General features: G+C 43.3%; 2 protein-coding genes across 3 annotated transcripts; both read left to right on the top strand.

Annotated features, from left to right (window-relative positions):
• Window positions 1–2,762: 2,762 nt before the first annotated feature.
• On the top strand, window positions 2,763–7,106 carry frrs1l (ferric-chelate reductase 1-like). The gene is made up of 5 exons (XM_030102364.1): window positions 2,763–2,970; window positions 4,472–4,556; window positions 4,809–4,947; window positions 6,328–6,574; window positions 6,666–7,106. The coding sequence occupies exons 1-5, from the start codon at window positions 2,763–2,765 to the stop codon at window positions 6,836–6,838; spliced, it is 852 nt and encodes a 283-aa protein (XP_029958224.1). The 3' UTR covers window positions 6,839–7,106.
• A 1,455-nt stretch (window positions 7,107–8,561) lies between these two features.
• tmem245 (transmembrane protein 245) lies at window positions 8,562–24,346 on the top strand. 2 transcript variants are annotated; one of them, XM_030102075.1, is made up of 18 exons: window positions 8,562–9,199; window positions 11,592–11,709; window positions 12,231–12,326; window positions 12,832–12,939; window positions 14,311–14,514; window positions 14,604–14,773; window positions 16,481–16,504; window positions 18,673–18,777; window positions 18,865–18,947; window positions 19,041–19,131; window positions 19,213–19,311; window positions 19,534–19,665; window positions 19,980–20,102; window positions 20,261–20,406; window positions 20,510–20,610; window positions 20,698–20,872; window positions 21,614–21,808; window positions 21,907–24,346. In XM_030102075.1, the coding sequence occupies exons 1-18, from the start codon at window positions 8,600–8,602 to the stop codon at window positions 21,950–21,952; spliced, it is 2,616 nt and encodes an 871-aa protein (XP_029957935.1). In that variant the 5' UTR covers window positions 8,562–8,599; the 3' UTR covers window positions 21,953–24,346. The 2 variants fall into 2 exon arrangements, with proteins under 2 accessions (XP_029957935.1, XP_029957934.1); XM_030102074.1 differs by lacking the exon at window positions 16,481–16,504 and having other exon boundaries at window positions 8,579–9,199.
• The last annotated feature ends 1,492 nt before the right edge of the window (window positions 24,347–25,838 follow it).

The raw sequence follows: 25,838 nt of genomic DNA, 5'->3' as shown, positions 1-25,838 counted from the left end.
CACTTTCAGTCGGTCTCACACGGTGTAACACCAGCATCACCCACAGGACTCAGGTATGAACAGCAAGTACTTTTTCAGTTCTCACCTGTTGTGCCAGTGACAACAAAACCCCCAATACTATCAAAATTTCTGACCAACTTCTGGATTGGAATAATTTAAATTAGGGCAATGTTATTCATTCAGTTAGAATCGTTGATTTATTTTTAAACAGAAGTATAATAATTGTGATATAATGTGACAAATGCAATAAATCAGATTCCATTATTTAACAGTCATTTTCTAGTTTCAATCTCTGTGTTTTGGTGACATTACTGGGAGAGCTGACTACATTGACTCACTCCTAAAATCTCAATCTATTGGAAAGTGTCAGGGGAGGAATGATTAAACAACGAAGTGTAAAAGTATTAATTTCACTGTCACTGCCACCCTTGTGTTTCATCATGAGTCACAGCCATTTGCAATTCTATCATATTCATTGCTACAAGAGGTGAAGTAGCAGTTTATCGAGTCTCTACAGATGCTGTAGATTCCCAACATTTCTTCTGTTTTCATGATTTGAAGACACAGTGACAAATGTGTCCTTCGGCAGTTTTTTTTTTTTTTTTTTTTTTTTTTTTTTTTTTTGTCTTTTCAGGAATTGTATAAAAAGATAAGTTATACAAGGAGAAATCTGTGGGGTAAAAGCTCAAGTGAAAATGTTGTCTATGACTCCAGACAAATAGAATCAGTGTACTATACCACACCATATAAGCCGGAAGAAAAAGTTTTCTCAGGTAAAACTGAATATTAGTGATAAACGAACATTGGCAGCAGCCTGAACAGAAGCGATGCTCCAGCAGGCAAACTGTGATTCTCTGTCTCCATCTAGTGGGACAACTTTAAAAGGCTACAGACAAGCAGAGTTTGGGAGGGACGTGCTGGGGGAGGACAGTCTCAACCAGATTGATTTTTTTTTCCCCAGTTTGTTTATTTTTTGATTGTTGTGAACAGATTTAAATTTTTACATATAAGTTCAATTTTAATTTACTCTAAATTGCAAGGTGAGAGGTGTTTGCTCTGTTTGTCCTGTGATTGACCACAGACCTGCAGTTTTACTCTGCTGCTCTTCAGTCAGCTGTGAATAGGAGAAATCTCCATAGATATGATAGCTGGTCTCCAACTCCTCATTGATCGAATCATTAAGTTTCCACCCTCGAGTATTCCGCTTGTCCTGCAGGGCTCCTAATGCAGCAAGACTTTTAATGACAAATATTTTAAAGGAATTCATGTTTACCTGCAGAATACTAAATAAATAAAGCAATAGGGACTGTGCATGGGTCAAACACTCTTCATAAATGTTTAAAATAGAAGAACAACTGCAGAATATAAAATATATTTGTGTTGCATTCTTATCCTGTTGTTGATTGACAGAGTGAGGTTATTTTAAGAAAGAATCAAAGATGCTCTGTCCTGTCGACAGAAACAGTGCTCTTATGAGTCTGTTTTGGAAGTTTGTCTCTGAGCAGCTTCATCCCACTTTTGTCCAGAGCAATTCGGCGCTCTTCAGTTTCCATCAGTTTTTTTCAGTTTGCTTTTAATTATCAGAAGGCCCAGTTTCTGTTATATCTGCTTTTCAACCTTACATTTTTTGGGGGGCTGAAGATAGATTCTGTCAGTTCCTGATCAGACCACCAGAGGTCGTTATAACATTATCAGCCAACCATCTGTCTTCTGTGGGCCTGTCTCTACAGGAGTTTAGATACCACAGATGTCTTTTTCGATCTGATTAAAAATCCAGCGTTGTATAAGCGGTCCTGATCCAATACCGATACTTTGTGCAAATCCACCCAAAATCTAAAAAAAAGTAGAGTATTTCAAACAGTAGCTTCATAAAGAATGCAAGACATCAGAGTAACTGGAGTAAGCTGAAAGAGATGCACACATTATGCTTTGCTACTGTGTCTACAGACTGTCTGACTGAGCAGGTGGCAGAAAAAGAACTAACCACAAACTGTGTCATTCTATAGTTTAGTTACTTTCCACTGCGTTTCTATTAATGGTCGATATTTCCTCACATGAGTCAAAATTATCCATATTTTGATTGAAGAATCAATTTTAGAGCATAAATATCCGCTATCTGAAGTATGGATATTTCAGTATCATCGCTACTTTTATTTATTCTGGGTACTCAGAGGTTGTCGTTCAGCATTCCCATAGCAATTGGGGTAAATTGGAGTGTGTGAATATTTGTCTATTTCCTCTGTAAAGCAACCTATCCGGGATGTGATTTCTACAGTAGTCATGTATAAATCTGTCTCTGCCGTTTCGGTGCACATGTATAAACCCGCGTTATTTTGAGGTATTGTGTAGACTTTTGATCTCCACTTAATTGATCCTGATCGGAGCACGTGGCGGCCGCTGATTGGCCGCTGCAGTGAGGACGGAGAGAAGAGAGGGAGGCCGGGAGAGCATCCATTCACCTCCGCTGCTATCGAGAGTAGCATTTTCCAAAGAGGATTATGGACGCGCGTGTGAATTAGATGGTAAGATTACAAATCGGGGTAATCTGGAGAAGAATTAGCCTCTGGTCCAGCAGCGCGGTGCCTCCTCTCATCACAGCCCTGCGGGGAAGAAAAGAAGAACAACAACATGCACACAGGATGGTGGTGGTGGTGATGCTGCCATGGATGTCTGCCGAGGATTCCTCACAGTAATGGAGATCCGGTCTGATCTCAGCTCGGTTTAGTGCTTCGTTGTCTCGCTGCCTGCGCCATCGTCGGGCCATGGCTTCCCTGAGGAGGCTGCTGCCGCAGCTGCTGATGCTGCTCCTCCACGGCGGGTGGCGGGGGGTCGAGCCGAGCCCCACCGACGAGGGAGCGCTCCGGACCGGCCACGGGGAGCACGGGGAGCCGGGACACCAGGAGCCTCACAAGGACTCCTACAGCACCTTCGCCTCGGAGTTCCTGGAGTCCAGATATCTGTCGGATGACGGTAAAGATGCATGTTAACAGTCAGCTGGGATTCAGGCCCAGCAGAGGCGAGAGGGAGGCGTGGAGGGAAAAGAGCACCGCTGTGTTGTTCAGCGTGAAACTGACCCGTTTCCTCTGAAAGGGGCTTTTCAGCACCGAGGCCAGCTCCCCTGGTGACAGCTGCCCCAGGGGCGGATCCAGAGCTGCTCTGGAGGGGGGCGCAAGAGCTCAGCTGAGGGTGGGCGAACAGACGTGATTAAAACACAAGGAAACTGGTTACAGTGTATTTTTTAATTGAATTTAATGAAGAAAAAAAAAAGGTGAATAGAGAAATACTGATACATGTTGTGCTTTTCTTTTACCCTCCATCATGGAACTTTTCTCATCGCATCAGAGAAAGTTTCTTTCACTTCTTGGCATGCCAGCCCTACGGTAGCAACCATATTCAGTATTGCATTCTATTGGAAACTGAAATGCACTTTTTTTTTTTAAGCATGCAATCCTGTGTTGGGCTTATTTGCATGGTCACATCTCATAGTAAACAGTTGCTACAATTAAAGTGGAAGTTGTGTCCTTTCCAATGCTGAGAACTGTAAGAGGCTTTAGCTAATGGATGTGATGCAAGAAACAGATGAGACTGTGTTTCTTGGCCCAGTAGATCATTTCATTTTTAAACACTGTGAGAAGGGAGTGTAAATAGGACCACGGTGAGGGGCAAAATATGCAACGCACAATTTTCATATAACTACAACAGTTTAAATCTTTGGTGTCATTTAAGTACTAAACATGTACTGTAGCCACAGCCACAAATATCCAATTTAATGTTAGATATTCCTGTAGATCAACAAACAATTGTCAACTTTAGAAGTAAAAGGAGTATATGTTAAGAATCATTTATTTGATTTGTTCATCTCCTAAAGTCTATATGAAATTGAATGTTGCATCTTATGTCAAATACTGAGATGCTTTTATAAAGCCCCTAAATGAAGCGGTCAATTTTAGTTGAGTTCAACCACTAATAAAAACTGCCACAAATGTATCTCTTCACTATTTAAATTACTAGATAAAATATGTAATTATGTATGTTTTTCTTCCCCTCTTGCTGTTGCTGTTTCAGTTAATCCTTTGTGATTGTAAAGAGGTTCAGTCTGATTAGAGGGATCCAGGACATACATCAGTGGGCACAGTGTGCACCGGGACTATTTCAGCTACACTTTTACATGTTTGAGTACGGGGATTTTAATTAGACAAAGGTTTGTTTTTCACACTAAAGATGTGGCAATCATGACAGTAATTCTCTGAAGAATTGTACTAACTTACTTGAAAACATGTCTTAATGATCATATGCCTGTTGGCCCCGACATGAAAACACAGCTTCACCATGTGCCTGTAAACGCCGTCAGGTCTCACACAGACACACAGTGCAGATGGCTTCTCTGTAGTTGTCCTTTTGGACGGAAAACAAGCCTCAGATGTTTAGTGTGGAGCCAACAGAATTACTGATTTTGCTTTTTTTTTCTCAGGTTATCCATTCCCCACTGCCCCGCCGGTCGACCCTTTTGCCAAGATCAAAGTCAGCGACTGCGGTGTAACCAAAGGCTGCATAAGGTTAGAGAACAAAATGTGTGCGCTGCATCTCCGAGAGCTGAGCTTCAGCGCAGCTGCAGTCCCCGGGGCTCTTTCATCCTGCACGCTGTGGACAGACTTCAGAGAGCCCGAGCTAAACATAGGAGCTCTTCACAGTCTCATCTCTGTTCTCCAAAACCAGGAGGAAGTTTGTTGTGTCCTAATTTTCATGTAGCAGTGTCTCTCAGGCAAACTATTTATGGTCTGTTCATTTATTCTCTCCTCCATATCCAGGTACGGGAAACCAGGGTGTGATGCAGAGACGTGTGACTACTTTCTGAGTTATCGTCGCATCGGTACAGATGTGGAGTATGAGATGAGTGCAGACACCGACGGCTGGGTGGCCGTGGGCTTCTCCTCTGACAAGAAGATGGTGAGCAGCTGACCAGTCTGTCCATGTCTGTAGTTTTATAGTCAGTTTCGATCAACGTGATGCATTTGTGGATTTCCATTTCCAAAAAGTCTCACTTCTACTTTTTGTAAGACTTCTGGAAAAGTAATTTCAAACACACTGACGTTTCAACTGTATGTCCAGTTAATTCATTGTGGAAGACATCGAAACATCAGAATCTATTGGAAAACAAATGTAGTGCAAAGGCTCATCTGCTGTATGAGTTTATATCCAAAATATTTAGGACTGAATACACCTCATATTAAATATGGGACAGAGATGGAGTTTATCTTAATTCCAGACATTCATTTGAGGGACTGCAGAATTTTAAGTCATATTAAATAAAGATTCAAATATTTCTGCGGTTTTTTTGACTGGTTTGCTCTGAGCAAAAACAAAAAAACAAAAACAAAAAACAAAAAAAAAAAACAAGGAGAAGAAGACCATTTTTCGACCTGGGAAACTGACAATTGCTCACATTTTAATCACTAATTTTCTTGTATCTTGGTGACAATGGGTGTGTCAACAGGCACTTGGCTTCATTTCACTATTTTGGTTGATCAGAGGTTGGACAGAAGGTCCAAAACATTTTTGGTTGAACATCACTGATGTAGGTAATTCAGGTAATAAAAACTCAAGAAAGGAAAAATAAAGGGAGAAATAAAAACACTTTGAGCTGCTGATCAGTCCCTATAATTCACTTCCACACTAAAGAGCTTGTTATGACGCACTGCTTCATTAGAGTGTGAAAAAACAAAATTGTTCATTCATAAATCATTGGTTTAATGAGTTGAAGTCACAGTAATTAATTCATTAATTATGCAGCTGAGGTTGGTAAGATGGCCAATATGAATATGAAACTGAACCATTTAGATTTGCATGATGACAAACAAATAGCACATCAAATTGTTTCTTGTCTGAAAGTATAGATATTGAAGCTGGATAATTATTCGGTCTAGTACAAAGGATATTTTTAAAGATCCCAATTGAAAAAGTCTTATAACACTTATGCTTTATGTAGAACTTCCATGATGTGTATAATAAGAAACATTTTATATCAAGGGTTTCTGTGTGGAGTTTATTTATTCTCAATGTTTTTGCTTCAAAAAGTTCAGAAACATGCATTTAGGGATATATATCTTGAAATTCATGTACATCCTATCAATGTGTAACACATGACAGAAAACAGTTACTCACCAGAAAAAAAGAAATACATTTTTATTAAATGTTTAATATATTATATGTTATAAATATTAAATCAAATGAATATTTATTAAACTTTTCAATGTAAAAACTTTCTGATACGCACCTGTGTTGATGTAAATGTATAGTCCCATAAATATCCCGATTTTGTCTCGTCAGGGAGGAGACGATGTCATGGGCTGTGTGCATGACGATAATGGACGCGTCAGGATTCATCATTTTTACAACGTGGGCCAGTGGGCCAAGGAGATCAAGAGGAACCCAGCGAGAGACGAGGAGGGTATTTTTGAGAACAACCGCGTGACCTGCCGCTTCAAACGGCCGCTGTACGTCCCCAGAGAGGAGACCCTCGTGGACCTGCACCTGTCGTGGTATTACCTGTTTGCATGGGGGCCTGCCATTCAAGGTGAACTCTCTGTCAAAGTTTTATTTATTTAAGTATTTTTTTGTTCAATTATCCTTTGAGACATATGATATCGTCTTACTGTTTCCGGCAGGTTCCATCACCAGACACGACATCGACAGCCCCCCGGTCAGCGACCACATGATCAGTATCTATAAGTATGAGGACATCTTCATGCCCTCCACAGCCTACCAGACCTTCAACTCCCCACTCTGCTTACTGCTCATCGTAGCGCTCACCTTCTACCTGCTGATGGGAACGCCATAACGAAGCACAGTAGAGCATGAGATGCAGGGAAAAAGGGAAAAGAACACACAGCAATAAAGAAAAGTTGCCAATTTTGAAAAGTTAATGCCACATTTTAAATGTGCGATTTGCACAAACAGAGACTGTATTAAATATATAAACAACATGATATAGTATTATATTCACTAATCTGAAGTTACACAAGGAATCGTGACAGATTATTAAACTTATTATGCTATAGAGGGGTCACTTAAAAGTCTAAGTATAAAACAAGATGCCTGATTAAAAAGTAGTATTAGTTTATACAAGACAGTTATCTTAAGCTCTTAGATTAGTTTTCAGTTCATGACAAAATATTAAGAAAACCAATACAAACAAGAAAATCTCACAACTCTTCAAATACTGCATGCACTCTGGGAACGATTTCAGAAACCTTCTGTTCACTGGTGACTCATGTGGAGCTTGGCTAAAACACAAAGGTTTTCTGAGGATGAAATAAAATAAAGCCGGTCACAAATACACTCTCTCTGTTCCGGTAGCCTGCTGTGTTTATGTGGATATGAGCTTCTGCAAACACAACCAAAAGATAGTTTATTTTCAGGCATGTGTGGAAAAGTATACTGTTTCCAGTATTTTAACAATCCAGAGTATGCATTTTTCATGTCATTTTTTTAAATTAACTTTTTTCAAGTGTTTATGATCATCACATTTCACTCATTCATGACTGCTTTATTTTCCCTTCTTTTACAAGCAGATATTGTTTTGTTTGTTTTCGGTACTGTGACACTGTGACTGGGTTTGACAGATTAACTGAGACTGATAACATGTTAGCATTGTTTACCCCAGCAATAACAGACTGAGCAGGAGCAAACTGTGCACTTACAAAATAGTTTTGCTTGGATTTGGACTATTTGTCCACCACACTGTCAATGTAGCCTTCTGCTCTTTATTAAAAACGGCTGGATATGTTAAAAAATATTGCTCACTGAAACAATCTGCATTGGCTGTGGTTATTATTCTCAGATTTTTGAAGAAATCTTGCAACAAATAAAAAAGAATACTGCTGTGGATTAGTGTTTGAAACATTTGATCTCAGGATATGACTTCAGTAAATTAGACATGTAGAGACATGGCTTTTCTATGTGGAGTTTGCATGTTTCCTTTGGGTTCTCCAGTTTCCTCCCACAGTCCAAAAACATGCATGTGTTGTTATTTGGTGACCCTAAATTGCCCCTAAGTGGGTGTGGTTGGCTGTGTTTGCCATGTTGGACTTGTCACTCCTCCAGTTTGCCCAGTTAACTCTGGGATTGGCTCTTGCACAAAATAAAGCAGTATAGAAGATAAATGTTTTTTTTAGGCTTTTCCACAACAATGATCCATTACTTTCATTTTTTTTTAAATATAATAAAATTAATTATGAAACATATCCTGCACCTAAGTTTAGAAGTTCTGTGCTAAATCCTGCTGTATAGACAGTTTTGTCCTTTTAGAGTCATTTAATAATGTAATATGCATCATGAGTGAAGCAATTAAGTTGAAGTTTCTTGACTCCATTATTATTATTATTATTATTATTATTATTATTATTATTATTATTATTATTATTATTATTATTATTATTGATTTATTGTAGTAGTAGCAGTGTTACTAGTAGGTGGCGGTTGTTTTCATTTGAACTACATTTCCCATGGTGCCTTTGGGCCTCTCGCTGGCTTACGTCACATGTTTTCCTCCCTCACGCGGTGGTTTTGTGGAGTGACCACCGGAGCGGAAGCGGGCAACATGGCAGACGAGGAGGACTCGGCGCCGGAGCCCGCTGCCCTCTCTCCCCGGGAGAGCCCCCGCGCCGAGCGGCCTCACTCCGTTTCCTTCACGGACAGCGTGCAGCCGGCCGTCGAGATGGTGAGCCAGCTGCTCAGCCAGCCGTCGTCCCTCAAGTTCGACAAGAACATCAAGCAGGCCTTCTACAACACCGGAGCGATGATCTTCGTGGCGATCTGCTGCGGGGCGGCCGTCCTGGTCTACTTCATCCTGGAGGCCTTCCTGCGCCCGCTGCTCTGGGCCGTGCTCTGCGGCACCTTCCTCCACCCCTTCAAGTACTCCCTGGCCCGCCTGGGCCGCTCCTGGCTCAGCGGCCTGCAGGACACAGGCACGCCCATCGTGGTGGGGACGCTGCTCGTCCCGGTGCGGTGCGTTAACTACGGGGTGGAGGCGATGGGCCGGCTGGTGCTGGAGCGGCTCACGGTGCTCCTGGTGATCGGAGCCGGGGCGCCGCTGGTTTACTTCCTCTACCTGTTCTGGAGCGTGATCGGGATGCAGGTGATCATCGGACACATCTGCGGGGTCATCGGGGCCATGCTGGACTGTTTCCACATTGTGTGGGTGAGTGAATGGACAGAGGACACAGCTGTCAGACCACAGTCTCTCCAAACAGGCATTAAAAACTCTAATGACCATGTTTGATAGCTCATGCACTCATTTTAGAAAAGTTACTTTTAGTTGTGTAATAAACTAATTATTAAGTCGATCAAATGACAATCAAGTCTAAAAGCCTTCACTTTTATTAGTAATATGTTATGGACAATCTTCCAGTTTCTCAGTGTGAGGTGGCCTTTCCCTGCCTGGAGGGCAGCAGAGAAAATTCTCAGAACAGCAATAAAAATCTGTTGGTTTGAGGGGAGGCTTTTCCCTGTATCACTTCTTTCATTGGATTCGATATGAAATGATAAAAAAAAGCTATTGTGAAAGGTGAAAGGATGTCATTTCTAATGAAAACCCTTCAGTAACTTCATTTGTTGTGAGTATAATTGATTGTGGCAAATTGATCATATGAAATACCATTTTTGTGCAAAACCATGACTGTAACAGTTGTGACCGACTATTCCAGACAAGATTTTCTAATAAGCACAAGAACGGTTTGTTTCCTTACCAATGTATCTCAATAGATGAGACTAATCATATTTTATGATCTGAAAAACATAAAAATGTCCAGGATCAAACCAAAACTCCTATTAAATTATTCATAGAGCCACAACATTGCCGATAAGTAATAATTCTAGTGAATGTAGACAGTAAAGAGCTGTGCAGGCTATATGGTATGATTTCAGATGTTTTAAATGGCATTTGTTCCATAGTATTAACCTTGGGGCAAAAGCTTCAGTTTCTGGGAAAATGTGTCTTAACTTGTGCATCAGTTGATTCAATTTTCTGTCAAATCAATCAGTCGCTCATTATTGCAGAACAGCTGCAGGGTCCTGCTCCTCCGTGTCTCCTTGGACCCAGATTGCAGTAAATGTTCCTCGCAGACAGCATTTGCTTTCTTTAAACACAGAGGTAGACTGACACAGTACCCAAATTTATAAATAGGAGGGAGGACTCAATATTGAATTACATGGAGAGAAGTCTTTGTGTGGAGGGAGATCAGCTGAGAGCTTTGTGGCCGGCTCACTACACACTCAAAATCGGATCTCAGGCAAAGCAGCAGCAGCTGAAAGTTTTTGTTGTCTTCATTTTTAAGGCTTAATGTTTTTAACAAAGTAAATCAGAGGAAATGCATTTGACTGAGGCGTTCAATACATAGTTATACCGTAGTATCTTTATAAATGTCTGTTATTTTTCCTTTTGACTCGAGGGCAGTTTTGAACAGTGTGTGATCATCCAGCATGTTTGAAGTCACTATTAAAGTAGCTGTAGTGTTCAATTAACAGTTAGATGTGCTCCTTATTGTCAAGCTTTATATTATTCACTAGTTTTTAAGGACCAGTGTCAGAGGACCACATTCAGTCATGACTACTCGGCCTTAAAGGTTTTAAAAAAAACTTTATTTTTAAAAACCTTCAAGCCCAAATATTTTATCCTTATTTCTTTAAACAAGCATTGAAAAAGATTGATAGAACTTTTGAAAGTTATCTATTGACCTGGAGCTCATAAAAACAACAACCACACTTCTGATTATCGATACAACAATATTAGAATAGAACAAAGGTAATCAAAAATAGATGTAAGTTGATGAAAGTTGATTTGAAATCAAATGAATTAAAACCACAGCTCTCACAGTCATGTACACAGCAAAGCTTCTGAGAAGCTCACATTTTGGAAACTTAAAGTTAACAATATTTCATTTAGGTTTTGATATTTTAAAAAGTTATTTTTCCAGCAGTCCCACTTTTTGTGAGTTGGTACAGTTTAAAATGCTCACCAGAACAAAAGATACGTTGATCACAGGACAAATTGTCCAAGGAAACAAAGAAACTAAAGACAATGAATGGAGGGGGCGGGACAGGCACCAAAAAGAAACACGGAGAATAAATAATAAAACTGAGAGAAAAAGAAGTAGATGAAAGTGTTATTAGGAAGATGGCTAAAGAAAATATGACATTAAAATTACAACGTCAATGTTGAAATATGTTGACCAAATCTAAATATAACAAAGATCAATGTGATGATTGAGTCCAGTGAAACCTGGAGGCTTTAATCACGTAAGAATATTCCAAATGTAAAGTAATGACTGCTCACTTTCTCTTTCTCTTTTTTCTTTCTCTTTTTCTTTCTCTATCTCTCGCTTTCTCTTTTTATTTCTCATTCTCTCGCTTTCTCTTTTCCTTTCTTTTTCTCTCTTTCTCTTTCTCTTCTTCTCTCTTCTTTTCTCTCTTTCCCTTTCTCTCTCTTAGACTCAAATTAACAGAAATTAGCAAGCTTGGAGTTTTAACCAGGTCGTTGTGCAGCAGAGGAAGTGACTGATTTGTGCCGCTCAGCTTCTTGTGCTTCCTCCCAGGTTTGCACGGTGGTGTTTGGCTACTTGCTGGCTGTCTGCTGCAAGTGGAGCGCTCACACCGAGCGCTACCTGCGGACTCTGGCGCTTCCTGTGTGGGCCGTCTTGCTTTTCTACATCGGTGAGCCAGGGTCTCTGGAGAACCTGCTCAGTCATGTGCTCTCCTAATTCTCTACCTCTCTCTCCCCCCTGAGGCCGTGTTATGTAATCCTGATCTCCTGAGGTCTTAAAATGAAGCTAAATTAAATAATCTGGAAAAAAAAAAAGAGCTTTTTTTTATACAAGAATAGAGCCTGAAGTGGGCTTCCAGTGAGGCGTGTCCATTAAAAAGTTCTTGCAGCACATGCTACTCAGTAAGTTGACGGTATTTTTAGCTCAGTTGAGGCACGCTGGAAAAGGTGTCAGCCTCCGGGTGTGAAATGTTAAAAATGACAGAGCTATTAAGAAGCGGCTCTGTTCGGCAAGGAGATAGTTTTCAGGGAGTAACTTGGAAGAAAAAAAAATGTCAGTGTCTTCTTCTGTGGATATTACCACATAGTTGATGTGAAAATATATTCAAATAGATTTAACTTAACTGGTTCAGTAAAAATATTGCAGGATTGAAAGCGCCTGACAGACTCTGGTCTCTGTTTGTGTTTTCAGTGTCGCTGACTGGATCGTGGAGAGTTCCCATATTCGTGGTTGTGGTTGCGCTCCTCATCGTGGGCTCCCAGGAGAAACCTCCTGCTCCTGGCAGAGGTGAAAACTTACGGATGCATAAACACTGATATTTTACACAGTGTGAAGCCTCAACTGTGCATCAGCCAGACATAAAAATGGACACGTGTGTTTGACTTCTTTTCTCACACTGAAGAGTGAAGAGAGAACATGCTCTTGTGGGCTCGTTTCTGACTGAACTTTTTATATGGAGCTCAAACTCTGCTACTGACATGTCAGTGATCTCAGTCTTCTTATTTAACCCTGCAGTAAATCAAATAATTCCTCTTTAAAAGTCAAAAGGATCATATGAACTGCTGTTGGAAAGTATCTCATTGGCCTTTGATGATCCCTGTAACAGGGGGAAGAGTATTCCTCCTAAAATAGCCCTTATTATAATTCGTCTTATTCATCCTCAAGCTGACATCCAGCCCAGCTGTACTTCAGGAACAGTTTGTCTCAACAGTCTGGTTAGGAGGGAACAAAATTTCTAAATCCTCTCCACCCTTTCCACACCCACTGACTGACCCCCACCCCCCCTCCTCAGGAGAACTGTCCGGGCAGGTGCTGTCCTTTGCGGCCAACACTATTTACATGGCCATCTCCTGCAGCAACCTGCAGCCCAAGACTGAGGCCAGCGAGAACAACACCACAGGTGAGATTAGTGTCCAGCAGGTAATGTCTTAATGTTTCCTCAACAGCTGCATGTCTTCCAAGCTGCAAAAATGCATTTAAGACCTGTTAATAGGAGTGTTTATTGAGTCCATTATTAAACGAGAGTGTGTATTTTAGAGCAGGAATTTTAGCATGTTGTTATCTCATTCATTGAATGGAGTTGAAATAAGATTGTGTTGATAGTTGTTTACAGTGTAGCAAACCTATTTTAGTTCAAGGGTCACATGCAGCCCAGTTTCATCATGAGTGTGCCGAGCTGGTGAAATAGTGCCGCGATAACCTTTCTTTCTTTGTGATGGCACAGGGTTTGGGTGATGAAAATGTCTGTTTTACGCCCGGAAATGGCTACAATGTCAACATGAAGTCAGTTTTGATGAAACCTTCTGGTGTGAAATACAGTGAAATATCCCAAAAGCCTGTCCTGTGACTGTTGCAGTATGCATGTTTATTCGAACATGACAGCACAGCTTTCAGGCTAATGCTAGTTTGCTCACAGTGTGGTAAATAGCTTCCGTGGCAACATCACTGAAGTCTCAGCTTGGGTTTTTTAAGAAATGTATTCAGGAAAAAAAAAAAAAAATATATATATATATATATTTTATTTGGAATTTTTTACAATTTTCTTCTTGGTTTGGTGGGCCGGATTGGAGCCTCTTGCAAGCTGGGTTTGGCCCATGGGCCTTATGTTTGACCCCCCCTGGTGCAGCAGTTCAGACATGTGGAGCTGATTTGTTCAAATAAATGAATAAACTTGGCACCGAATATACATACTGTGCTTGTTTGTGATTGTGTGATTTTTTTTTTTTTTTTTACAACATTTTTATTATAATCAGAGTTCTACAGAACTTACATAGCATCCCACTAATAACCGTGGATGAAACAAACGTCTCAACTTATTTCAGTAAGAGAACCTGAGGTAATCTCGACTTGTGTTGCTTCAGCCTTTGTGGTCACGGCCCCTAAACTGTCTGCCTCTGCTCTTGTGGTCGGCTCAATCTGTTGACTCATTTAAACGGAAGCTAAACACTTGCCTGCTCAGACAGGCGTCGATTTGACTTGTATCTGCACGGTCTGAAATGTATTTTTTTTTTCCCATATGCATTTATCCTTTTTCATCAAGTTTCATCATGTTTTTCTTAACTCACTCGTGAAAAGCGCTCTGCTGCTGCTGACAGAAAAGCACCAATATGTTCTTCTACAGCTTTAACGTTTGTTCTTTTTTTCAGCTCAGCTTCAGTTTTCTTCTTTCCCAATTTTTGTAACACCACAGTAGTTTAAGCCTGGCAGCAGTAAACACTTTGTTCAGTTGGTTTCTCTTCCTCTGTCCTCCCCTTCCTCCGCCTCCTTTCAGGCGGCGTGCAGTCGGTGGGCCCCGTGCCCGCCACCCCCAGCTTCCCCCGGGGGACCCGCTCGCTGCCGGCCGGCCTCTTCCAGCGAGAGAGGAGCTCCCAGAGAGCCAGCAACATCTACTTCGTCCTGCTGGCCTGGGCCATAGTGCTGGTTCAGGTCTGGCTCAACCTCTGGATCCTGCAGCTGCTCCCCATCCCCGTAGCCGGTAACCCCCGAACGCCAACGCCTCCGTTTACAGTGTCGGGTCAGGAGGGAAATCACGAGTGCTCTCTTGACGTTTCTTTGGTGATCCAGTGTGGGTGCTGAAGAAGCTGGTGGTCCACTTCGGCCTGAAGGGCTTTGCGGAGCGAACCCTGGCGTCGTGGTGGACGGTGATGGAGAAGTTCGGGCGCGAGCGCGAGGAGGCCCTGCTGCCCGGACCCATCAAAGGCCTGGCTCAGTTCCTGCTGCGTATCGACACCAAGGTAATGCCTCCGACCGGTGTGCCGAAGGCTGCCGGGAACGACCCTCGATCTCACACATCCTCCTCCAGACACAAAGCCCGAGGAGCGTCTTTCTCCTGCTCACTTTTTACATTCAGTGCTGTCCTTTCTGCAGCCTTCAGTGCACATCATCAAGTCTCGACACGAACATCTGTGATTCTGAAACCTGTTTGAATTGTCATTTGAACTCGATTCACTTGCTTTGAAGCCTGAAGCTTTTTTTATCGGTCATCGTGGCTCCTGTCGGTCCTCAGTGCAGCCCGGTGTATTTATAGCCTCCTCTCGGTAATCGGTTTATATTAATAATTGATTAAATTGGCTCATGTAATGGAATAAAGTGCCACAGCCGTTACAAATTATCACCATAATCTACTTTAGGGGCATTTAGTGAAAACTTTGGATTGTTTCGACCCATTTTCAACACTTTCTTCAGTGTAATTTACTGCTACTCACTGGAAGATGGTTTCAGCAAAGAACGGTAATAAACACAGTGCAGAATGGCAGGCTGATAAAATTAGCAAGTAGCTCATAAATACAGGACCTTTTCCCAGAATCAGAGCTAAAAGCATCATGATTTATTCAGCAGTACAGTTTGGAGCTACACTAGGAATCACATCTTGGAAAATAAGTTGAAAAGTGGACTGATTGTAAAAAGTCTGCGCTGTAAATGAAAGTCATCCTCTGCTCAGGCTGAAACGCCAGCTGACTGAGACCGAGTGAATTTATTACACTGGGTGGCAGTGACGAGTCGCTGTAATGTCTGCTGCAGTTAAGCTCGTATTTTCTTCAGTTTGCTGTAAATGGATACTCATTTGCTGATCGCCCTGAATAAAAGTGCAAATAGTCACTCTGTCAGTAGATGTCACTACAGCACAGGACCAGTCTTTCTAATACAACTTCACGACTCTTTAGACTCAATTTTAACATCCTAAACTACAAAATACATACATTTTGGCTATAAACTGGCCAAATATACAATAAAATGTTGTCATACTACTCTAGAAAAGGTTGAGAAAATGTGCAAATTGAAAGACAATGCACTGATTTAAATCTTTGATATACTCTTGTTTGTCTCACAATATAAGACAATCAACACATTTGATACTTAGAATGCAACAATTCACCATAAAAACGTAACATATATATCACATAGGAAGAACCCACAAAGTAAATCCAGTAATTTTCCAAAAAATGTCACTGTATTATATAAAAGTTTCATTGCGCCCGGTGGCAAGAAAGAGAAGTCAGAGGCACTAAAGCACTTTCTCACAGCGTGGTTGTGTTTTAGCGAAGTCTCATTCATGTGTCAGTGATGAACAGAAAGGAACATCATCTAATGAATCTTTTAACTCCTTTTAACAGAATAGAAATAATATTACGAAACACTCATATCGGTACTTGGGATTTGCAAGCGTCCAAATCTAAGTACTGGGTTTGTAAAACTCGCTGTTGTGTCTTTGTGAACACACTGATTTGCATCGTTCTGCCTGCAGTCCACACTCCCCGTACGGCCTGTAGTGACCTCCTGCCTGCCCACTTCGTGATCCCTCACTGCCTGTACACACACACACACACACACACACACACACACACCAAGGTTGTGCTTCTGTCACTCGGGTACATGTGATGATTGCTGCACAGATCTTTACAATAATAATCTTCCCAATGTCTCTCTGTCTTCTCCCCAAGCTCTGGCATTGGCTTAACAAGCAGGTAATGACTTGGAGGAGCAGTGTGCTGCTGAGAGAGCGAGAGACTGACGGAAAGTGTGTCTGTGTAACCAGAAAAGAAGGGATAACCAGTGTAGATATGCGTGCGTGAAGGCGTGAGCACACCTGATAGTAGCTTGGACCGGCATTTTCTTTTTTCCCCATCCACTGTCATCCCGCTCTCATCCTGCCTCATCGTCATGTCTCTTGCTGCTTTCCCGCTCCCTGCTTTCATTTGACAGGAAGCTACAGTCAGGGGAGGGAGGGGCTCGGCCGCCCCTCGCCCCGGCTGTATCTTCTCTGACCCGCAGCTTTGCTTCCAGAGTGTTTGAGCTGCATGGAGCGACGGCCGATGCAGGCAGAGCAGGGGAGAGGGAAGATATGCCGCTAAATGAAGCGTTTCACTGATAAAAGAGGTTTAACGGGCGGATGAAAGGCTGTGTGGACAAAACAATGGAAACACGGTGTGAAGTACAAAGCTCAGCAAACGCCAGGGCCACTTTTTAACTGGATTCATCGTCACGAAGCTTAAATTCTTAGTGCTTCTGTCCTTAAATTATTCATTAACACAAAGCTAGCTCATTATTTTTAATATTCCCACTCTGGATTGTCTTAAAGAATAACACCAAAAAACTGCAGCTTCTATTGGTGGACCTGACCGAGTCTTTTTTCAAGATTCATCCAACTACTCGTTTAAAGTTTGTCTTAATGATTCGTGGCTTCCCCTGGCGTGAGACGGCCCAGAGGCGGAGCTCGCCAGCAGGTACACTTCATTTCTCATCTGATGAGGTTCCTGCAGCAGCGTGTTGAAGAGTTTCCCTCTGACTGACCGCATCATGTTGAATTTGTAATTTTCACTCATTTATTTTATAATAACATAATTTTGATTAAATGAAACTGACGCCTATGGGTTTGTTTTTTGTCATTTGTAATGATTTAAGAACGTCTGATTTCTGCAGACTCCTTAGATTTTCTCTCTTGCAGTAAGAAGAGCAGTCGTGGTCACTTTTATGCTGAACCTCACCAAAAACATTTCCCTTTAAATCATAAAACACTGAACTAATGAAACCAATGCAAGGAAGACTTTATTCATTTTTCTTATGAAGACAAACTTTATGGTTCTGTTCTTTATCCTACTTTTTTGCAAATGACACACAGGCAACTATTGAGTTCTTGAGCGTTAAATGGTGAAAAAATGTGATTTTAGTTTTACTCTTAAAAACAGGTTTGAGACTATATAAACTTTTTAAATCTTGAAAATAAAACAACATAAAAACTTTGTATAACTTCCTTATAAAGGGGTTAGGTACAGAATGTTTATGTTGCTTTACAAAAGCAATGATTTGTGGCTGCTTGGACCTGGAGCTTCATTGCGTGGGTTGTTTTTAATGTCTGAGCTCTTCTCAAGCAGACGCTCGCTGATAATTCATACTTTAAATATTAATCAACTTCCAGAGTCGCTTAAATCAAAGTGAAAGCCCTTTTTGGTGTTTGGTGTTTCCATTCTTTTGTTAACCGAGTTCATGCTGTGTGAGTCTGTCAGCTCTATTGCTTCTCCTTTCAAGGCCATAATGTTGCTCTCGGGAGGAGGGGGGGGGGGGGGGGGGGGCAGACGACAGTGGATTCACAGATCACTCTGAGCTTTACGTGTTGATCTGGCAGTGACTGACCGTCACATCACGTCTCCGTCCCTGTAACGCCGAACCATCACAGCTCGGTCCAGTAATCCAGAGGAATCTAACAGAGCGTCTCCCTTTAGCTTGACATTAACAGAGAAGCACAAACACACACCACACACACACACCACAGAGCTTCAAGGTTAGTGATATGTAGTTGATACAGGTTTGGAGCATTGAGAAACCTGAGTTAATGCTTTGAAAAACTGTTTTGGCGTTGATGTAAGGATTCATCAGACTAGGCCGGCTTTGATCTAACCAAACCTTTTATCCTCACTGATCGACAAAAATGACTTGTTTTTAGGCTAAGGTTTTAAGTTAGAATGATCACATTCTGTATCTAGCAATGCAGCAGTGACTCTGTGCACACGAGGAAACAACAACACAGGTTTCTCTAATGTGTCTGATCGCTGTACATTTTGAGCTCCTCCAGCACCGTCCTGACCTCCTCCCTGCTCTCTCCCCTCCCCCGCCGCTCCCCTCTTCTCTTCCTCAGATGATTGTGTGGTTGGAGCGATCGCTGGATAAAATCATCAGCATCTTCATCATCTTCCTCCTGGTCACAGGAACCCTGCTCATGGCTCTGCTGCTGACCGCCATGGTACGGATTCCTCTTTCTGAATTGCTTTAACTTACCTGGAGCTAAAGATGGATCTGGATGAGGACGTCTCTTCGTTTGTCTTTTCAGGTGCATCATGAGAGCGCCCACATCATCGAGATAACCAGTAACCTCATCAACGAGACTGTTTCTAACCATCCAGAGTGGGCCAAGTACGACGCTTCTCTCCATCTGTCTCCAGAGGTTTTATTTCCAGAGAACCTTCACGTCTCGTCTCTCTTTTTTTTTTTCTCGTGGTCCTCCAGTTGGCTTCCTGAGGCTCGAGTCGTCCAGAAAGCTCTGAACTCAGCCGCCACGAACGTCTATCAACACGGGAGAGAGTGGATAACGCAGAAGGTCCGACCTGGTCTTTCGTGAGGATATTGCTCAGGAATCCTGAAACAGAGGAATGGAACTTGTGTTTCTCTTTCTGTGCAGCTCCATAAGATGTTGGGAGATAAAGTGAACCACACCGCCGTCATTGAGAAGCAGGTTTTGGAGCTTTGGGATCGACTTTACCACTCCTGGTTTGTGAAGGTAGAGAATGTGTCCCTCCTCTCAAACTCTTACATCCTGAATAGCTCATCAGCCATAACATTATGACCACTGATGCAGAAACTGTTTTGTCTTGAAGGCAGAAAAATGTAAAAATTTCAGTGTGTTTAACAGAGACAAATAGAAATTTGACAGAAGATACACAGGTCAGCCTTGTTTGTTTCATATGAGGAACTTACACAATATATATATATACGTTTCCAGAATGTGACCCACGCCGGACGACATCGAGGGAACAAGATGTCTCCGCAGAGACAGCACAGCTGGGTAGGGGACATCCTGGACTGGAAGGACATCGCCTCCTTTCTACAAGAGAACATCGAGACTCTGCTGTCTGTGAGTATCTGCGTGTTGAACATCTGCTTTGTTGTCGTCGGCCTGTCAGCTCATCGTCGCCGCCACGTGCCACGGGCACGGGCGAATCTCGATGCTGCGTCGTCTCCGTGTCAAAACAAGATTTCAGGGACTCGGTGAAGTTGATGTCTGTGATTAAAGGTGCTTGAAATGCAGCGTGGCAGCACTTCCATGTTTGGCCCGAAATAGGTGTTTATAAGAACAGCAGGTCCACAGATATTTTTAACCGCGTGCCTCAAAGGGAAGCACAGCCTTCCTGCGGCTGGCGTGTTTACTGTAGCCTTGTTGTTTTGTAGATCCTGGAGTCTCTGTGGGTGGTGATGAGCAGGAACGTCGGCCTCCTCTTCTCCACCACCACCACGCTGCTCACCGTCTTATTCCACAGCGGCACGGCTCTGCTCAACTTTGCTCTGAGTCTGGTAGGAAACCTGAAGGAGTTTAAACACAGCAGTGAATCACACACACACACACACACACACAGATCTGTCTCTATAATTACAAAGCAAAAAAAAAAACAACTTTCCTTTTTGTCGCTGTGGAATACAAAGTTGTTTTGTTCTTCCTTCTCTGTGTAAAGGTGATTTTCCTCACCACCCTCTTCTACCTACTGAGCTCCAGCGGTGAGTACTACAAGCCAGTGAAGTGGGTGATCAGCCTCACCCCTCTGTCGCAGCCTGGACCCTCCTCCAACATCGTGGGACAGTCTGTAGAAGAGGCCATCAGGTGGATAAACGAGTCAGAACTCCATAGTTTTAATTACATATTCCTCCAGGAGAATAGTTCTTGACTCTGTGTGTGTGTGTGTGTGTGTGTGTGTGATTTGAAGGGGGGTGTTCGACGCCTCTCTGAAAATGGCCGCTTTCTACGGCCTCTACACCTGGCTCACTCACACCATCTTTGGCATCAACATCGTCTTCATCCCTTCGGGTGAGTCGCCTCGCTCCGGGCCGTCTTTCTGCCTCAGCTCGCCCGGACGCACTCACGGTTCTGTCGCTCTCTGACCCCGTCCTGAAGCTCTGGCCGCCATCCTGGGCGCCGTGCCGTTTCTGGGGACGTACTGGGCGGCGGTGCCGGCGGTGTGCGACCTGTGGCTGGCCCAGGGCGAGGGCGTCAAGGCCCTGCTGCTGCTCGTCTGCCACCTGCTGCCCACTTACTTTGTGGATACGGCCATCTACTCTGACATATCCGGGTACGTGCGGTTATGTAAGTTCTCCCTCGCAGCACGTCTGCGATGCTAATTAATCTCTCGTGTGAGCAGCTGTGTTGCAGCCTCGCCTGCGCTGAGAAAGTCAAACCGTCCTCGTGATTAAATGCAACATAATGTTTTTCTATATTCTCAACAAGGTCTTGAACAAGAGCAGCGTGAAAAAAACCGGTTCGGACTGTTGCAATGTTGTGACAAACTGGAACAGCTGCAAATCAGCGCAAGTGTCACGAACAACAGCGTGATGAACACGTCTGGTTAACTTTGGCAATCGCACATTTACGGCTCCATTTGTTTTCGTTGCACCGTCGACGGCGCACACGGGGGATCCGCCTTGTTCAGCGAGGCAGGAACTGTGGCAATCAGTTACAGAGAGTTTACAGAAAACTCTTTCACCGCCCACTGAACTGGATGCGCCTGTTCTGCATGGAAATGACTTTTTGTGTGTGTTTTTGTTACCCTCTTGTTTGCGCCGCAGTATTTTGCTACACAGTCAGTAGCTGCGTTCACGTTGTTTGTCGACTCTACATTTACATGAACACTGACTGAAATGCTCAGTTCCTTTCCACTGAGTTGGCCGCTTGTGGCAGGCGAGCATGAACTCACATCCTGCTTTGTGAGAGTGTTATATTTATATAATATTGAAGGTATTTTGGAGAAAAATCAGATTCAGAGTTTTTTCCTGAGTTTGCGTTCACTGTCCCGTTTCCCGCGCTGCTCTGTCAGGGGGGGGCACCCGTACCTGACCGGCCTGGCGGTGGCGGGCGGCGCCTACTACCTGGGTCTGGAGGGGGCCATCATCGGACCCATCCTGCTCTGCATCCTGGTGGTCGCAGCCAACATCTACAGCGCCATGCTGACCAGCCCCAGCTCCGCCCTGCCCACGCCGGTGCAGCCCAACTGGCCGCTGCACACCATGAGGTGAACCCCCCCACCCTCCCGTGCCCCCGCAGCATGTGTGACCTGCAGCGTTGACCCAGGCACAGTCTCACCACCTGCTCTGCTCTCTGGGATCTCAGGGTGTTTGCGGAATCCACGCCGTCCATCCTGAAGAACAGTGAGTGACGGCGAGCGGGCGGGTCGCCGTGCTGACCCCTCGGTGGAAGCGCTCCCCGCTAGAAGCCCCTCCCGGCGCCGCGGGGCTCCGAAGGGTTGCCCCCTCCATCAAACCGGGAAGAGGCGGCGGCTGCGGCGGCAGCGGTGTAGGTAGCAGCTGGTTACCCACAATGCTCCGCTCTATGGAGCCGTTTGTCTCTGAGCTTTGTGGCGCCGGCTCCTGCCGTTTGGCACCTTAAAAACCCAAACGCGTGTTCGTGCACAACTCAACTCCAAATTAAGACGGGCGACGTCCCGTCGGGTCTCTGACTAGAATGCATATCAGAGATCTGCACGCCAATCAAGTCATCCCTCTGAACTCAGTGCCTGAATTAGTTTTGTAAATCCATCTCAGAGTTTGTGGCGAATTGTAGGAACACTAATCTGCTGCGCCCCTCTCGTCCACCCTGCACTTTGCGCCGCGGCCGTGCGGCGCGCGTTCGCCCTACCTCTCTCCACACGGAGGCTCCAGTTCGCAGTGACGGCCGATTTATGAACCACAACCGACTCCATCGAGAGATGGCACCTATTTTGACTGTTTTGTTTTTTAGTTTGACTTAAAGCAAATTGATGTAACCCCGAAGCAGTGGAAAGAGCAGCTTTCCGTTCCGGACGAGGAAGAATCCAGACCAGCGAATGCACTGTTGAGTGTGAAACACAGCTTACCTCAGAAAAAGCCTCACGAAACCTGGATTCCTCCTGATATAAAGTGACGTAAATCGTGCCAATAAGCAACTGTAAAGCAGCCGGTACAAGAGCGCTTATTACAAGTACAAAGATCGACAAGTGAACCCGGGTAACCCGGCTTTTCAGTAAGGTAGCGAGTCGATTACTGTCCTGAAAGTTCAACAACACAAACCTCAGCGAGCCGGTTATTCTCCCAGATCAGCCCAACAGCATGAAGGCCAGTGACGGAGCCAATGAACATACAGCAGAGTGGAAATCAAAGCGCAGCCAGCTTCTCATATCACCAGGCAGATTAATCAGCATGATTTCCAGTCTGACATTTAAAAGTAAGGTAGTTACACAGCGCTGCTTTGACGCGTTAGTCACGTTTCAGTGATCGCAGCTTCGCAACAACATTCTGGCTTTAATGATAACACTTATGCTCTCCTGGACCAGATTTTGTTTTTCCATTATATGACTTTTTATTTTTCTCTGTGTGTGTCTGTGTATTTAAATGTCAAAGCCCCCTTTTTTTTTTAATATGTAAGATTTATGCCAGTGATTCTCAAATGTCTCTTAATGGCACAGCTCCTTTGAAAGATATTTTTCATTCATGTTCCCAGCGACACCGGGTTAACAAGAGGTGCAGCTTCTACCAAAAATACCAAAAACATCAGTTTTTGGTATTTTTACACAACCTGGAAAAGAAAATTTGCTAAAATTGCACAATTGTAAATTTCTTCCAGCAATTTTTTTTCACATAACTTTAGTCATTGTGAGACCTATAATTTTTATCACACATACGTTTTCTTTAAAATACATAAATTTCAAGCTTAATTATTGATGTTTGATTCAAGAAAATCTAATTTTTTTGTCCAAATTCTAACTTGGGTGAAAATGTTAAAAAATCTTTTTTTTTTTTAAATTTTCTCAAGCCATATTTTTCATGGTTACTAACTCCAAAAAACGGTTTATTTTACGTGATTAATATGTGAACTAAACAAAACGGTTTTATTAAATTGATAATATATTTTTTAAGACTTTCCATAACTTTATTTTTCAAGCCTCCTGTACCTATTGCAGTACCGGGGAGCTCCGCTAGGGGCGCTGCGGCGCCCTCGTTTGAGAACCGCTGGCACTTCATTGGATTTCCGCTTCAGGGAAGTTCATGTGAACGTTGATGGTAGATGGTTCGAGATTGGTCTTTTTATACATTTCTATTTATTTCAAGTTTAATATATATGTTTTAACAAACTGTGAGTGCAACACACACACACACACACACACACACACACACACACACACACACACACACACACACACACACACACACACACACACACAGAGCCAACAGTCTTAGTCCTTCAGTATTAAAGCACATGCTCCCTCAGAGCACTCTCAACAGGTTTTTGAGTGTGTTTGTGTGCAGTTTCGTTTTAGGTTTTCAACCAAATTTCTGTCTTCCTTCCTTCATCTCATGGTTTTTATCAGCACTTCAGATGTACTTCAGATGTTCTCTCCTCACCCTTGTGATTCATACTCTGTACTTTAGCGAGAAGCAGCACAAATGTGCTGAGAGCAGAGTCTGAGGCTTTAAGAAGAAAAGCTGTACAGATGAATTGTGCTTGGCTACTGCGTTAGCCGCCCCACGGTAGGGTGAGTGTGTGTGTCTGTGTGTGTGTGTGTGTGTGTGTGTGTGTGTGGGGGGGGGGGACACCGACCTGTTCTGGGGTGAAGTGTTGAAGGAGAACACTTCAGTTTGGCTTTGGTTATGTTGCTGTGTTTTTTTCAAAACACGTGATTTGCACTGACACAATAAACATCATCTGAACTGAAGTGACCTTTGTCCTCTGAGTCATTCGTTTGGAGCTGATTGGTTTTTGCACGAGCCACAGTTTTGTATGGAAAGAAATATTTTAAAAGATATTGTTGAGGGAGAAGCTGAAATATTTGGCCTGTGAGCCAAACTAACTTATTATAATAGAAAAACAGTCAGAACCAATTTTAAGGGCAGTTTTATTAAATGTTGCAAACTGAATCCTGCAGAAACGGCTGCCAAATTCTGGAAACAGTCTGAAAATAAAGATGGAAGTATGGATTCAGATCTCAATGTTTTTTCCTAAGGAATTCCAGGTTGTTCATACGACAGATTATCTCTTTGTTGTCCTTTCACTTCTACACTGAAATCAAGAAGTAAACTGAGTTTTACACCTCTAAGCTGTTCCAATGCTTCAAAGCGCATTTTAAATTGAGCGTGAGATACGATATTTGTCAGAGCTGCAATGAGGCCGCTCTTGTTTCTATCTGTGGGGACGGATGGAGGGATGGAACAGCCCCTCAGCCGACCCTGACCAGTGGACTGGAGCTCATTAGAAATCACAATTTAAATGGAGTACACTACAGGAAACATTGTTTATTTTGTGCCTTTAAACATCTCCAGTAGGTTGAACTTGAATAAGAGTTATAAAGAATTAGACAAGCATTAATTGCCCAAATCAAAAGGATAAGCAATGAAAGGTTTTTCTATATCTCTGTGGTAAACAGAAATTGAACTTCCTTTGGGTTTGTGAGTCAGATGGTGTCATCTGTTCTCTGAAGGCTTTGCAGATTGTCATCATGTCGGCAACGCCGCGGACAGATGGACCAAATAAATACCAAATCCAGGGCAGATCGTGGCTGCTGCTGGAGCCGGGGAGCCGTATCTCCATGCTGGCCTCCAGTAAACGCACTGACTAATCACACCGCTGCCGCCGTGCTCTTAACCAGATGATATTAAAGCCCTCAAACATCTGCGGCATTCATTTTGCTACAGCAAAGAGAAGCGTTTCCCTTTAAAAATAGAAACGATTTTATTTTTGACTGGAGACATTTAGATTCATAAACAGTGTCGACCCTTGAATTGGAGGGAGTTCACGAGATTGGCAGTAATAATAAAATGTAGAGTTTCTCAGCGAGGCTTGGACCTGACCTCTACCAAGTGATTCAGGGGAGGAGAGCCTGCGGGCGTCAGCAGAGTGAGAGGAGTGACAGCCGCTTCCCTTCAGCTGCTGCTTTCTGGGAGTGACGGAGCCATCGCCACCAAGACACGCAGAGGAGCATCGAGGCGATTAAACCAACGAACTAACCCTGTTTCCCGGATGCAGTGAGCAGCCACACTACTGTGCTCCGGGAGCTGGCGGGGGTCAAGGGT

This window comes from Salarias fasciatus, chromosome 11 (genome assembly GCF_902148845.1).
Source record: "Salarias fasciatus chromosome 11, fSalaFa1.1, whole genome shotgun sequence".
Taxonomy (NCBI): Eukaryota; Metazoa; Chordata; class Actinopteri; order Blenniiformes; family Blenniidae; genus Salarias; species Salarias fasciatus.
This window is presented reverse-complemented; position numbering and strand designations above follow the sequence as displayed.